We start from the raw sequence: 14,304 nt of genomic DNA, 5'->3' as shown, positions 1-14,304 counted from the left end.
CCCCTTTTTGTCCATGACCTCTACTGCCCGTGACTGTCTGAACTGTGAATCTGTCTCATGCCACGCCATGCCTCTTTGCGCTTACTGAATCAGCTAATTTTGTTAAGAACAGTGGACTCCATTTTCATGTACGGCTGAAAGCATCAAGCTTCACATGTTGTCCATGATGGTCCATGATTTTGCACTTTTTAGAGAGTCACCAGTAGTGAGGCTAAAAATGCAAAGTTTGTCCTGTGGTTGGACTGTAGAAAAAAAAACATAGGATCGTTCAAGAAAAGTTGAATCGAGGGTAGCTGGACTTGTTTGTTTGGGTTGATACTGATTGGGCAGAACATTAAGATAAATATAATGCAACTCAATGAGGTAATCTTACGATCCTACCTTTGTGAGTGTTATAATGTGTAGTTGTTGAGGCTGCACAAAAGAGTCTTTGACCCAACTCTAGGATAATTCCTTCCTTCCTATTTTAGACTATATAGTCTTTCTGGAATTGAAATGCATGATATATATGGTGCCTCTGTTTATTTTTCCATCCACTGTGCAATACAGAAGAAACCTGAGCACACCTGTGTGCAATATCACTAAAATGTTAAATGATCAAAGTTTTACCATAACTGTATTATTTTAAAATTGAAGTTTAGGGTATTAGATTTTATGTGTTATTAAAACCAAACAGGTTAAAGAGGCTACATTGAAAATATGAGCTCCAAAGTACAACCTCAATGCAAATTGATAAAACATATGATAGAGGACAGATGAGTCTAGTTCTCCAGGTTATGTGGTGGTATCCAGTGCTTGTCAAAGCCCTTGCTGATTCTCCAGTAGAAAACCTCAGCTAAATCTCAGTGTATTCTTAAGTGGCCGATGTGTTGTGAAGATAATTTATCCTGACTTTCCATGCAAACCTCTACCCTAATATTGACCTGTCCTCTCTCTCACAGCAGGTGCCTATAACTGTGTCTCTCTTTAAGTTAAGAGAGACATTGTGCAGCTATCAAGAGGGACTGAGGGGTCGGTGGTTAAGGGTCCAGGGTAAGGTTTGTGTGCTGTGTCGGGACTCCTACTTTCACAGGTTATCCTCTCTCTTCTAACCCTGAAAGTTGTCCTCAACCTTCTGCGTTTTCTCTCCCCTCTTTAAGTAAGACGCTCTCTGGTGTGGAAACTGTACTGTTTTGTACTGTGTACTGTGTGTATATTATTGTGTCACATTGATTTAGTGTTTGTGAATACATCTCTCCTCTAATTTTTTCCCTTTGTTTGACTCTTTATCTTCTCTCCCTTTCACTGTGTCAACCACAAGTTTCTTTCCAGGTGTGCTCACTGTGCTGTTAAGCTGGTTATCACGCTAGACTGGCTTGCCAAACTAAACCAAACACAAACATGAGCAAACAAACACATTAAAAAAAAGAAAAAAGAAAACTTGGGTCATGTACACTTTATTGACCTTTGCATATTGTAACAACCCCTGTTTAACCTCATGTTACATATACAGATACATATACTTACACATATAGAAACTATATATGTACTTATATATATCTGTATATAACCACTCAGCCATCTTTACAGTATATATAGGGTCCATCTTTCTCTCTATATTCCCTCTAACTATGTGGGTCCTCTCTTCCTTTGCCTCTGTCTTTCCCTCTCCTTCTGTCCCTATCTGTGTAGGTGTCTATAGTCAGCCTTATAGCTAATGCGTTGGGCTTCTCCGATCTAGGCCCGATTAAATCACTCAGGACACTGAGGGCCTTGAGACCCCTCAGGGCCCTGTCACGTTTTGAAGGGATGAGGGTAAGACCTAAGATACCAGGCAGCTGGTCCTTCTGCATGCTGATTAAATAAAAACGTCAACGCATGCTAGAGATGGCATTATAGAAATTAAAAAAAAAAAAAAAAAATCTCCAAGGGGAAATTTTAAAGGTAACCCCTTTTTATCAAAGAGAAGCTTTTTGCATGGATGCAGATCATCTCAGATGGTGATTAATACATCTGATTTGATTTATCATATTTCATTTCATATATATTAAAATTTTAGTGCTATGTTAAGACAATTTGCATAAAAAATAACAACAAAACAACATAAAAATCTGTCCCTATCCTTATGAAAGACTAGACCATAATAGGGATTTTTGACCTGAATGATGCAACACATTGTGATAGTAACTCAGCTCTGAAGTATTCAGTATATCAGCTGAGAGAACAACAAGAGGTTGGTATGAACCATCACACAAAACCTGTTCAAACTTAACCAGAGGACAGGGTTAGTTATGCAGTCTGAGCAAGCGGACCAGTACCTGTGAAAGTGCTTCTGAGTTACAGAGCCACCAGGTTATCATATGATAGGCAGATAAATTGATTACATGCACATGGTCAATGAAACGGTGCATGCTCATTTATTTTACCGTTTTACAGTGTGCACACAATTGATTAATCTGTCCTTAACTGGGTGTACAGTTTCCACGTCAATACCTCTGATACCATGTGACCCCTGATGGGCTCTGCTCTGAGTTTTGCTGGAGAAAGCTGTATTTTCTTTCTAAAATGAAAATGGGGTTCTACTGATCATTACTTTAACGTGTGATGGGTTTGATCAGCCTCTGGTTGTTGCTGGGCAGAAAAAAAATCTCTTTTTTTTTTGTTTTTTTTAAACCAGTTACTAGGCTCGGCATCTTCTAACTGTCGCTCTGCCTCAAGTGTCCTGTTATCTGATCTTATCACAGTTTGGCTTTGGCATTGTCACACTGGAAGATCAACAAACTTCTGGTTGCATACCCACCCTCCCCCGCCATCCTTGCTCACCACCCCTCAGTGAATTTCATCACCATGATTATCATGTTCACTGTTTTGCAGTAGTTATATAAATTGATCATGTGGATGCATTGTCTTTATATTATAATACTGGGCAGAACACAAGAATGAAAGGAAAACCTAGAGAGCTTTGACATTTGAGGTTTGCCTGTATAATTTAGGTTTATTTGGCTTTCTGTTATCATGGCACCTCTGTGTTTTGTAAATGCACATTCATACAGTATCCTCCTGAAGCTCATAGCTTTATCTCCTTTAACATGCCCACACTGCTTTGGTGCAGTATAGTTGTATAGTCACAGTCATGCTCTCATTCATATTTGTAACCCTGTATGGTGTAATCCAGTTACACACAGTCATTGTTTGGGGTTACTCAGTGTTTTATTTACATTAATTTAAAATTCACTTGTTGCCACAGTTAGTTCTTGACATAGTGGAAGATATAGTTTATATGATAATACGTCCATACAATCCTACGGTGCAATATCTGGATATCCAGGTAAAGAGTAATTGCAATTTATGTGGGTGTGACAATATACTATGGCTCAGTACAATACAAAAAATAATAATATGGATTTGAAGCTTAAAATTGTTGGTAATCATTTGAAATTTAATAACCGAATGCCAGATTTTAATATCATTGAATCTGTCCGATCATTGTCCTACATCAAAACTGCAAAAGTTACTTCAACCAGGTTCAGTCAGTTCTGTCATCCATATTTTGCTGCAAAACACAAGAGTGATTTACTGGTAAGAATAAAAAAGAATTGGAATCACAGCTGGACAGTTACAATTTGCGTCCACTCTGACTTTGATATTTTAAAAAAATCATGAGAGTATCATGTGCATGACGCACATGATACTGAACTGTGAGCTCACAGTATTGTGACACCCCCTAGCATTTTATTGTTATGGGCATTCATTTTGCACCAAGAAATCTGATAACACGGCTAGAGCTTCTAATGGAGGAAAAGAACGTGCATTTCCGTATATGTATGTCTTGATGTTCTTCTGTGTGAACATCTCCATGCAGCTGGGGTGTGATTGCTAAGTTACACTGGCTTTGTTTCCTGGCTGTTCTCCTCAGGTTGTGGTGAATGCCTTGGTGGGTGCAATTCCTTCCATCATGAATGTGCTGCTGGTGTGTCTCATTTTCTGGCTCATCTTCAGCATCATGGGTGTCAACCTGTTTGCTGGAAAGTATTACTACTGTTACAATGAGACGGCTGAGGAGAACTTTGAAACTGATGACGTCAACAACAGAACAGAGTGTTTCGCACTCATTAATGCAAACCACTCTGAAGTCAGATGGAAAAACGTCAAGATCAATTTTGACAATGTGGGTGCTGGATACCTGGCACTCCTGCAAGTGGTAAGAACCTTTTGCTGTCACTTTTGTTTCTAAGTTGTCAGGTGTTTAACCAGTTTTCTCACACACTGCATCTGCCCACTTAACAGGCAACGTTCAAAGGATGGATGGACATTATGTACGCTGCAATAGATTCTAGAAAGGTGAGGTTTCTCTTTTCACTTCATAAGTCTGACTTTTAGATCAATGTGCAGTAGAGTTTCGTATATATTTTCACTTTTAACACTTCACAGGTGGAGGACCAGCCACGCTACGAGGACAACTTATACATGTACATCTACTTTGTCATCTTCATCATCTTTGGCTCGTTCTTCACCCTAAACCTCTTCATCGGTGTCATCATTGATAACTTCAACCAGCAAAAGAAAAAGATAAGATTTATTTTCCTCTCTTTCACGATCTCAGAACACTCTGCCTTGCCGATGAGTGAAAAGAATAGATTTGACATTTTGGAAAATTCGATTATTCGCTTTCTAGATGTTAGTTAGATGATGGGATCAATACCACTCTTATGTCTGTCTGTTAAATATGGAGCTATAGCCAGCAGCCTATTAGCTTAGCTTAGCATACCGGTAGTACAGAGACTTGAAACAAGGGGAAGTGTTCAGGAATTTTAGAGGTCTTAATCCTTGCAGATTTTAACCAAGTTGTTTTTGTCCCTTTACTTTGGGGGTCAGGATATCTTCATGACAGAAGAGCAGAAGAAATACTATAATGCCATGAAGAAACTAGGGTCAAAGAAACCACAAAAACCGATACCCAGGCCTCAGGTAAATTGTTTTGCACTCTTCAAAATCACTGCCAAGCAGCTTTATAATTGTTCATTTCTAACCCCCACCCCCAAGAAAAAAACCAACTCTAAATATCTCTCACTCCATTTATCTTTTTCTCCTCAGAACAACATCCAAGGCATGGTGTTTGACTTTGTGACGCAGCAAGTGTTTGACATCTCCATCATGATCCTGATCTGCCTAAACATGGTCACCATGATGGTGGAGACAGATGATCAGACAGAGGAGACAGAGAATGTGCTTTACTGGGTCAACTTCATCTTTATTGTGATCTTCACTGGCGAGTTTTTACTGAAGCTTTTTGCACTGCGTCACTATTACTTCACTAACGGCTGGAATGTCTTTGATGTCGTTGTGGTCATCCTTTCAATTGTGGGCAAGTATTCAAAATGATTTTTTTTTTTTTATGCTTGGGAAAAGAAGTGTGAAGCAGCTTGACTGGTCAATAGCTCAAATCCTGCCCACATAAATGAGTGGTATAAAGCCAAGCAATTTATTTGGGTTTTGACATATGTGTCTCTAAATTTCCACTGCTACCCCTGTATAATTAAAAGCTTTTCTCATTTTTGAACAGCACAGCAATGTGCTGTTTTTAAACTCAATACTTTCTCCTATCACTCTGAACAGTCTACAGAATATAGACTATGAACAGTTTTTATTAGAATTACTTTCCACAGGAAAAAAACAATTCTCTATGGAAATGGAGACTATGTTCTTTGATTTTTCCTGATTTCTTCCACAATTTGCAGTTTCTTACTTGTGGGCATAACACTATAACGTGTATTAAGTAAAGCATAATACGTCCTATAGCTTAACCAAGCATATGTTGTATCTCTTTGTTCTCTCTCTTAATTTCAGGAATGTTTCTGGCCGACCTGATTGAGAAGTACTTTGTGTCACCAACACTCTTCAGGGTGATTCGTCTAGCTCGTATTGGCAGAATCCTGCGTCTCATTAAGGGCGCCAAAGGAATCAGAACTCTGCTGTTTGCCCTCATGATGTCCCTTCCTGCCTTGTTCAACATTGGCCTGCTGCTTTTCCTGGTTATGTTCATTTTCTCCATCTTTGGCATGTCCAACTTTGGCTATGTAAAATACGGGGCTGGAATTGATGATATGTACAACTTTGAGACCTTCGGCAACAGCATGATCATCCTGTTTATGATCACCACGTCAGCTGGCTGGGACGGCCTGCTGCTGCCCATTCTCAACTACCCTCCAGACTGTGACCCCTTTTTGGAGAATCCTGGCACCCCCGCTACAGGAGACTGTGGCAACCCTTCTGTGGGCATTTTCTTCTTTGTTATGTACATCATCATTTCTTTCCTAATTGTGGTCAACATGTACATTGCCATCATCCTGGAGAACTTCAGTGTGGCCACAGAGGAGAGTGCCGACCCACTCAGCGAGGATGACTTTGAGACCTTTTATGAGATTTGGGAGAAGTTTGATCCTGATGCCTCCCAATTCATCACCTATGCCAAGCTTTCTGACTTTGCTGATGCACTAGAACACCCACTCCGAGTCCCCAAGCCCAACACCATTGAACTGATCGCCATGGACATGCCTATGGTGAGTGGTGACCGCATCCACTGCCTGGACATCCTGTTTGCCTTCACTAAGCGTGTGCTGGGTGACAGCGGCGAGCTGGACATGTTGAGGCAACAAATGGAGGAACGTTTTGTGGCAGCCAATCCCTCCAAGGTCTCTTACGAGCCAATCACCACCACTCTGAGGCGCAAGCAGGAGGATGTGTCAGCCAGAATCATTCAAAGGGCCTACCGCTCCTACCTGGCTAGGCGGGGCTTTGTCTGTAAGCGCAAACCAGCCAATAACAAAGTGGAGAACAGCGGGAACAATCAGGAACAAGAAAAAAAGGAGGGCACTCCCTCAACTGCCTCCCTGCCCTCCTATGACAGTGTAACCAAACCTGACAAGGAGAAGCAGGATGACAACAATGAGGGCAAGGGAGGGAGGAAAGAGAAGGGAAGAAACCAAAAAGACATCAGGGAATCTAAATGTTAGAGCGTTGGATTAATAATCACAGTAATAACAATAAAAATTATAATAATGTAACTTCAAGCAAAGCGAGAGGAAACTCACCCACACAGATGTACAGATTATTTCATTTGCAAGTCAGAAAAAAATAATATTCAGTAATTTTGTTTACAGACTTCATTCTTATATTGATGCCGAGGGAAGCCGCTTGGTCTGTTACTGCTTGAAGACTCTTGAACTTCAGTCCAACCAAACATAATCAGCATACTGTGTGACTTTGTTGTATCCAGACTAATGATCTTAACTAAAGGGAATGAAAAACAGACACGGAAACGTCTGTTGCCCACTTACCACTGGTCTACAGATAAGATGAGTAACTCTACACCAAGAGGTAGAATGAAAAAAACACTAAAGGAATCCGACACCTGGATGCAAGTAATGGATTCCTATGGAAGACAGTGTCATGGAGGAAAAACATGGATGCTGCTTGATGCTGAAGGATTGTCCTCTTAAAGCAGCCAATGAGTGGCTCTGTGTCATTTGGTACTGAAACGTAAAGAGGAGAAAAATGACACACTCACTCTGTAAGAGCAAGCAGAAGGATGACTGGTGAGTGAAAGACACAAATGACAGAGAGCGTTGGAAGTACTTTTTTGTTTTATTAAAGCTAGAAGTTGTTAATTTGAGCAGCAAAAATGCAAACAGATAAAAAAAAAAGAACAATATTTTGCCCATGTCACTTAACTCTTCTACTCATTTTATCTTTGTTATACCCACATCAAAAATGCTTTTTTTTACATGGGCTTTCACACCAATTGGTTAAGGGTCTGTTTATTATGGGGTCAACTCGGGCCAAGGGCTTACATTTACTCAGAAAGATTTCCAAACAAATACATAAATAATTGTGCTTGTTCAATGCATAGAAATGACTTGCATGATGGCATGTTTTGATCAGAAATCTTGCATGAATTATCATAGTCCACAAGACACTAATACTCAGACCACACCAGTGGCTCGACTGTAAGATCGAGACATTGTCAAAATTTGAAAGTTCAGAGTAATTTGTTTAACAAAGATAAGTGATATGGGGGTTGATAATCTAAAATGGATCCGAATTTTTATCTCATTACTCAACACATTTCAAATGACTATGTTTAAACTGTTGCCTCTAAAGACAGAAGAATGGAATATGTTGGTAAATTCATACCACCGTAGAGGATCAGTGGGTGAAATCCGAACAATATTATTTGCTGCTCTGGAGATTTTGAGTGTGTAAGCTGTAGAAATGGATGTCTGCGTGTATCATGGGATTGAAAGGTTTGTTAATTTGGACTGAAATGTTTTCAGGGGCGCAACACTTTGAAACTAAAAAAGCTTATATTTATAATTTGTATGCACCTATGTAATGTTCCATACCATCTGCCTTTGGTTTTGTGTGAGCGGGCATTTTGGGAGTCCTACTGTCAGTTATAAGTGGTTTTTGGGGATTTCACAGGTTATGGCAATCTCCTTTCTATTTCTGATGTTTCTCGATGGGTGGTTAGACCTTTCTGAAAGGGCTGAGAAGGGTTTTGATTATTGTTCAGTTTACGTCATTTGATGCTGTGTATTTACGTGTGTGTGTGTTTGGTTTGTTTGTTTGTTTGTTTGTTTGTTTGTTTGTTTGTTTGTTTTGTTTGTTTGTTTGTTTTTTCCTGATGTAATTTTCAAGTTTTGGTGGGCGATGAGTCTTATTTTACACAGTTTTATAAGCCACATCTGAGATGATGTCGAGGGAAATGGTCTTGTGCTGGAACATACTTGTCGGGTGTTAGCTGTATCCTATTTTAACAAGAAACAGAAAATTATGAATGGGTGATGAGAACATTGTGTGTGGAGAAGCCAAAGAGATCTGCCTTGTTATCCCTTGTTGCCCTTTGTCCATGGAGTGGGATTGGGTGAAGTATGCCCTGCCCATTCTGTTACTTCGCTGTCATTATTAGACAGAGAGACCCTAGAAATGTATGCAATGCTTGAAAAATTCATCCCTTTTTCTCAGGAGATATTATAGATGTACTATTATGAGCTCTGCAACAAAATGCAAGTGAATGTGATGGGGGTATTTATGAAATCATGTTTTACTCTTTTGTGTTTTATGCCATGTTGATGGACAATGATCTCGGCTGGCTGCCTCGTTTCGGCAGCCGCCCGGTCAGGGGCCAGTTTAGCGCTTCCTGCTTATGATGCTTAGAATTATAGGGCTAGAAGCATCTCAGTGAAACAGCAAGATTTCGCTCGCTTGTAACGGCGGCGTTTATATTGATAGCGGATTACATTTGTGGTTAAGTTATTATGGTAGTCTGGTCGAAAATTAATGTCAGTAAACAAAAGAATAATAATAATAATTATAATAATGATGATGATGTTCACCCCAATAGCAATCACAGATACAGGAAACACTGTGAGGAGATGTCATGAGAGTGAATTGGGATATGTTGGTCTGAGCAGCACACTTAATTCTTTCTGAAGCAGAAGTGGCATGCTCAGTGGATAGGCCCCACATTTCAGTATTTATTAACAACAACAAGTGCTCTGAGCCTCTCATTTGCCATTTTTCTTCATATTGCTCTACTGCATAACAAATACCAAATAACCAACAGAGCACTGGATGCATTCTTATGGTACTGTGAGCCTAAGCACCACACCAGAGCTTTTGCACTTCCTGTTGTGCAGTGATGTCACTTCCTGTTGATGAATAACTTCCCTCATCCGTTCTCGAGTTCTACGGTCCAGTTGCTGCATGAGATCTCCAAAATCAGTGTGGGTGTTAACTTGAACCAAATAAAACTCTGAATGATAATGCATAAAAGCTACTGCCGTCCATTTTCTCCAAGATCACCACGGATCTACAGATACGTATTTACAGAAAAAAGCCTAAAAAAATAGACACACATACATCCATTTGGGAAAAAAAAAAGAAAACAAAATAAAATACAGTTCAGGCTATGTTCTATACGGCACAAACTGCAAAAGCTAAGAATGGACTTTTTAAGAAACTATAAATAATGTAATATATTATTTTATTTTAACGGCATGTGTAGTTTTTTGTAAATACAGGATTACTTAAAAAACTACAGCTATTAATCTAACACTAAATATTAATAACCATAAATAGAATGGCTTCCAGCTGACACCCCCTGTCACACTTGTTAGGCTGTGACACATTTGTTAGATGGAGTAGATTTTTTTGAGTCACTTTTCACAAAAAAAAGAGGGGAGCTAAAAGAATCTATGTTAAAAAGCAGAAATTGTATTTAAAACTGTATAAATCAATACGTACATATACAGAGCTATATTACATATATATTATATATATATTCTTTCATATATATATATAGTATATATATATATATACATATATATACACATTAGAACAATGTCTGTAACTCAACTCTCCTGTCCACTCCTTGCATTGAGGTGAAACCAGAACCACAGAGTGTAACTGATCACGCTTCTTTCTTTGTGTGGTATGTTCAGAGAATAACCAAAACTCTGGCCTGCCCAGGATTTCTGCATACCGGGTACCAGCGTACAATGCATGGTGTTGTACTGGCTGCTTCTGAGAATTGTGGAGCCTGCTTTTTGGTGAGAGGATTGCACTACCAGCATACCCTTTTGTACATGATGTCTTGCCCCTAGTTTCCTATATTGTACACACAAAGATATACAGATGCAGACTGACACACATACACACACACACACACATACCCACACACAGTCATAGCATTTTGCAGGCAACTGCTGGTTAACCAGTTTGCCCCAGTAGGAGCCACAGCTCACTTTGTGTGACAAATGTTTGCTCGTTTCAGCTCTAACCCTGCTCCATGTTTCCACTTAACACACACTGCTGCAGTTTGGAGTTGATCTTTAATTTTGCTGTCACTTTCAATATGATATATCTAATGATTTAAGGGTTAGTTGTCTTAACTGTCTGTGTGTTTGTTCATGGTGCAATATCTCTTAACGGCACGTGCCTTTTTAGCTTCCTATTTAGTCTGTCAATAAAATCAGCAACGAGGATCTCAAAACCCATGGGAGTGAATCAAAACGGAGCACGATAGAAACGATGTATTGAGTTCAAAATTAACTTGTAAACTGAAAACTCACCACCTAGATTAGACTGTCTGGACTAACATCTTGTAGAGTCATGTAGTACAAGTGCTCTCTCTGTGTGTTCTGTTTACTGGCTCTTGGGCTAGTAAGAGAACAGCTTGCCTTCTGTTTTACACTTCGGTTCATTTACAAACGTTGGTTTACCAATCGGTATATGAGGCCATTCTTTTGTAGCATGACTGAGATAAATTTCTTTGCTGAAAATAGGCTAACTGAAAAAAAACAACAACAACCTTTTGACTGTCATTATCTCTTGCCACTAATACAGTCAGAGAGAGGACGTGTGTTGCACAACCACATGGGACAATAAATGAGAATCAGTGAAAGAATGTCTTCATTTGAGCACGAATCTATTTCCAAACAATAAAGCAGCCTTCCAGTTACACCTCTGGCTGGTGTCGTTTTTGGGTATAACATGAATGACTGCCGAGAATGTGCTCCACCATGTGTGACAGTGGATGGTTTTGGTTGCTGTTTAACTGCCTCATTTACTGTAAAATTTGAAATGTTAACAATTTTAAGTGGTATAGTACGGTTTGATGCTGGTGATTTAGTTCTTGTTTTAAGCTAATAATCACTACAATTGCTTGTACAAGTTGCAAACATTGCAGAGGAAATGTTGGAAAGCCACACAGGACAGGGAGGGACAGAGACAGAGCAGCAAGACGGAAATACAGTCTTTTTTCACAACACAGAAGACCTCAGGAATATCAAAATCGCACAGTTTTTATTCTTTATGTTCATATTACATTGGTTTATTGGTTCTTGAATATGATTATTGAGTTAATGTGGTTGGGTGTGTCATGGTGCAACATCACTGAGATGACTTTAAAAGCAGGTGTGTGTGTCTGTACGTGCATGTCTTTCTTTCCCCCTTCCTCTGTGTGTGTGCGTAAGGTGGCGCACTGAAAGAGGGAAAGGGTGGTGGTGGTGGTGGTGGGGGTAAGCAGAGACAGCACTGCAGTGCAGATAGATGAATGCAGTGGCCTGGGCTGAGTCAGCAGCATGCTCCCAATAGGCTCAGACTGTACAGTGCACTGTATAGCACCTCCTTACGCACAGCAAGCGAGCAGAGAGAGAGAACAGGCTACAGCAAGAAGATGAAAAGTAAATGAGAACAATGAACAGAGGCACACACAGTAAAAAGACTGGTCTGTTGCTATGGATTTATCCTTTACCTCCTACCTGCAGTGCTGCATGCGTTTAAAGTGAATCACTTATTGTGTACAGTTTGAGGCTTTAACTTACACTGAGCTACTCAACAACATTTGACAGGATATTACTAAATGTATATATAGATATAAGAAATTAACAGCTGCAAACATTATACACATTTTGGGCCGGAAGTTCATGTTAAGTCCACATTTAAGTATTAATATTACATTATTTTAAAGACTGTGTGTAGAAATGTGTTTATTTCCATACTGTACTTCTACATGTTTTGCTTTCCTCTATAAACACCATCAGAATGTCTGCGTGCTGCCATATACACATGCCTTGTCTTGTTTTTCCCCCTTTAGGTTTTTGCCCTCCTTGCATCCATCTGAATTGCAGGACTTAGATGCAGAGGTAGGACGTGGATTAAGTAGGACATTTGTGTGATCTGTTGGGCTGTTTGAGGCGGGAGCACATTTGTGTGAAGGAGAGTGAGGGAAGGAAGTGTGTGTGTGTGTGTAAGGGATACAGAGGGAGATTGTATGTCTTTCAATCAATAATATGTAATCTGCTGTAGTGCTGTGATCAAGTATCTGGGTGAGGTAGTGGTTTTCTTTGTTCACACATGATTTTTCTATTTCTGTGTCAAGTCTGTTCCATCATGCAGAAGACATGTAGAAAAGCAGAGGGGGCATAGAGCAAATAAATCTACGTAGTCTCTGTTTCATTTAGTTCAATCACTGTGCACAAAGGAACTGCATGAGGACAAGGGCCTGACATGTCTGTCTTGGGTTTTTAGAAGGCAACCCCTTTCCCCCATTTTCTTTTATGACCTAGCTGAAGAAGAAAGTATTTAAATGACTTAAATGTTGCTGAAATGGAATGAAAGATGTGACATATTCATGCTTTTAGTGCCTTTTTTTTGTCCCTGGTTTTGCCTTCTGTGCTTTCCATGTGCATAGCCCTCTCTGCCCTGTCGGGATGGGGTTTTTGTTCATCCTTTGCCTCTGAAAGTGTCAGCAGATATCAAAGCCATTAACTTGTATGTTTATCCCTGTAACCTCTCCAACAGACTTCAGTGAAGTGCCTCAAATGAGTTCTTACAGCTATCTAACACCCTCTAGTGGACCTGGAGGATATAACCCAAGACAGGTGTGTGGCTTTCACAGATTAAAGGGACATAAGATCATGTGGACTACTCATTGGTGTGGTGGTGGTATGGTGTAGTAGCTCTCAAATATTATATATAAAATGCACTTAGTTTATCATCTGAATTACTTCATTTAAAAATGAACCAGAAAAATAAATAAATGTAAACATGGGCCTTTAACCTTTGTTGGTTAGCCTGACAAATTCAAGGGCTCAAAATCCCCCTTTTCCTTTTTTTAAGGTCCAACTAGTCATACCATTATACTGCAAGTTCGGTGAGATTTAATTAATACTAATTTAGTATTTAGTATTAATTTGCTTAACTAACTTTAAATGGCAAAGTCGAATTTCATCATTTCATGACGACAACTCTTCAGCTGGTTGCTTTCTCAGGCCCCTGATTTCTCCCAGTCCTCAGGTATCCACTGTAACAGATCCCAACACTGAACTCATGGTTTGAAATGACATCAACAAAATTGGTGACTATCCAATGATTTATTTAGTACATCACTGGTAATTTCTGACCAAAACATTTGGGTGTTGCCACAGGTCCCCCCATGAAGTCCCCAATCCGTGTTTGGTGTTACCTTCAGTGACCGTCCAGAGCTACCTCCCTGCGGTCATTCTGATGACGGCCACTCATTTTTGCCTATAAATGAGTAAATTCTGATGTGCTCAGAGTAACAAGAGGAAGTATTGCTCACATACAGGTAGGTTTTATTTAACTGTAATGTTAGTCAAGTCAGGAGGGAATTCATAGATTTATTTATTTATTTTTAAGAGGAAGTAATATTTATGTGTGTAACTAAAACCAACCACAAAATGTGCTGCAGTAAATGTACGTCTAAAAAGCATTGCCAGCAAATATACAGGAACTTGAGCT

General features: G+C 39.6%; 1 protein-coding gene across 8 annotated transcripts in view; it reads left to right on the top strand.

The window, feature by feature from the left end:
• Positions 1-7,459, top strand: part of scn8ab (sodium channel, voltage gated, type VIII, alpha subunit b) — a 39,667-nt gene extending 32,208 nt beyond the window's left edge. For 6 of the 8 annotated variants that reach the window (XM_041033377.1, XM_041033376.1, XM_041033369.1 and 3 more), the window contains exons 21-27: positions 1,672-1,794; positions 3,896-4,180; positions 4,267-4,320; positions 4,411-4,548; positions 4,843-4,947; positions 5,074-5,344; positions 5,827-7,459. In XM_041033377.1, the coding sequence (XP_040889311.1) occupies positions 1,672-1,794; positions 3,896-4,180; positions 4,267-4,320; positions 4,411-4,548; positions 4,843-4,947; positions 5,074-5,344; positions 5,827-6,992 (2,142 nt within the window). In that variant the 3' untranslated portion in view covers positions 6,993-7,459. The remainder of the gene's footprint in view (positions 1-1,671; positions 1,795-3,895; positions 4,181-4,266; positions 4,321-4,410; positions 4,549-4,842; positions 4,948-5,073; positions 5,345-5,826) is intronic. The other 2 variants (XM_041033374.1, XM_041033375.1) reach the window with 1 other exon arrangement.
• Positions 7,460-14,304: the final 6,845 nt, after the last annotated feature.

Source organism: Toxotes jaculatrix, chromosome 3 (genome assembly GCF_017976425.1).
Source record: "Toxotes jaculatrix isolate fToxJac2 chromosome 3, fToxJac2.pri, whole genome shotgun sequence".
In the NCBI taxonomy this organism is placed as follows: domain Eukaryota; kingdom Metazoa; phylum Chordata; class Actinopteri; family Toxotidae; genus Toxotes; species Toxotes jaculatrix.
This window is presented reverse-complemented; position numbering and strand designations above follow the sequence as displayed.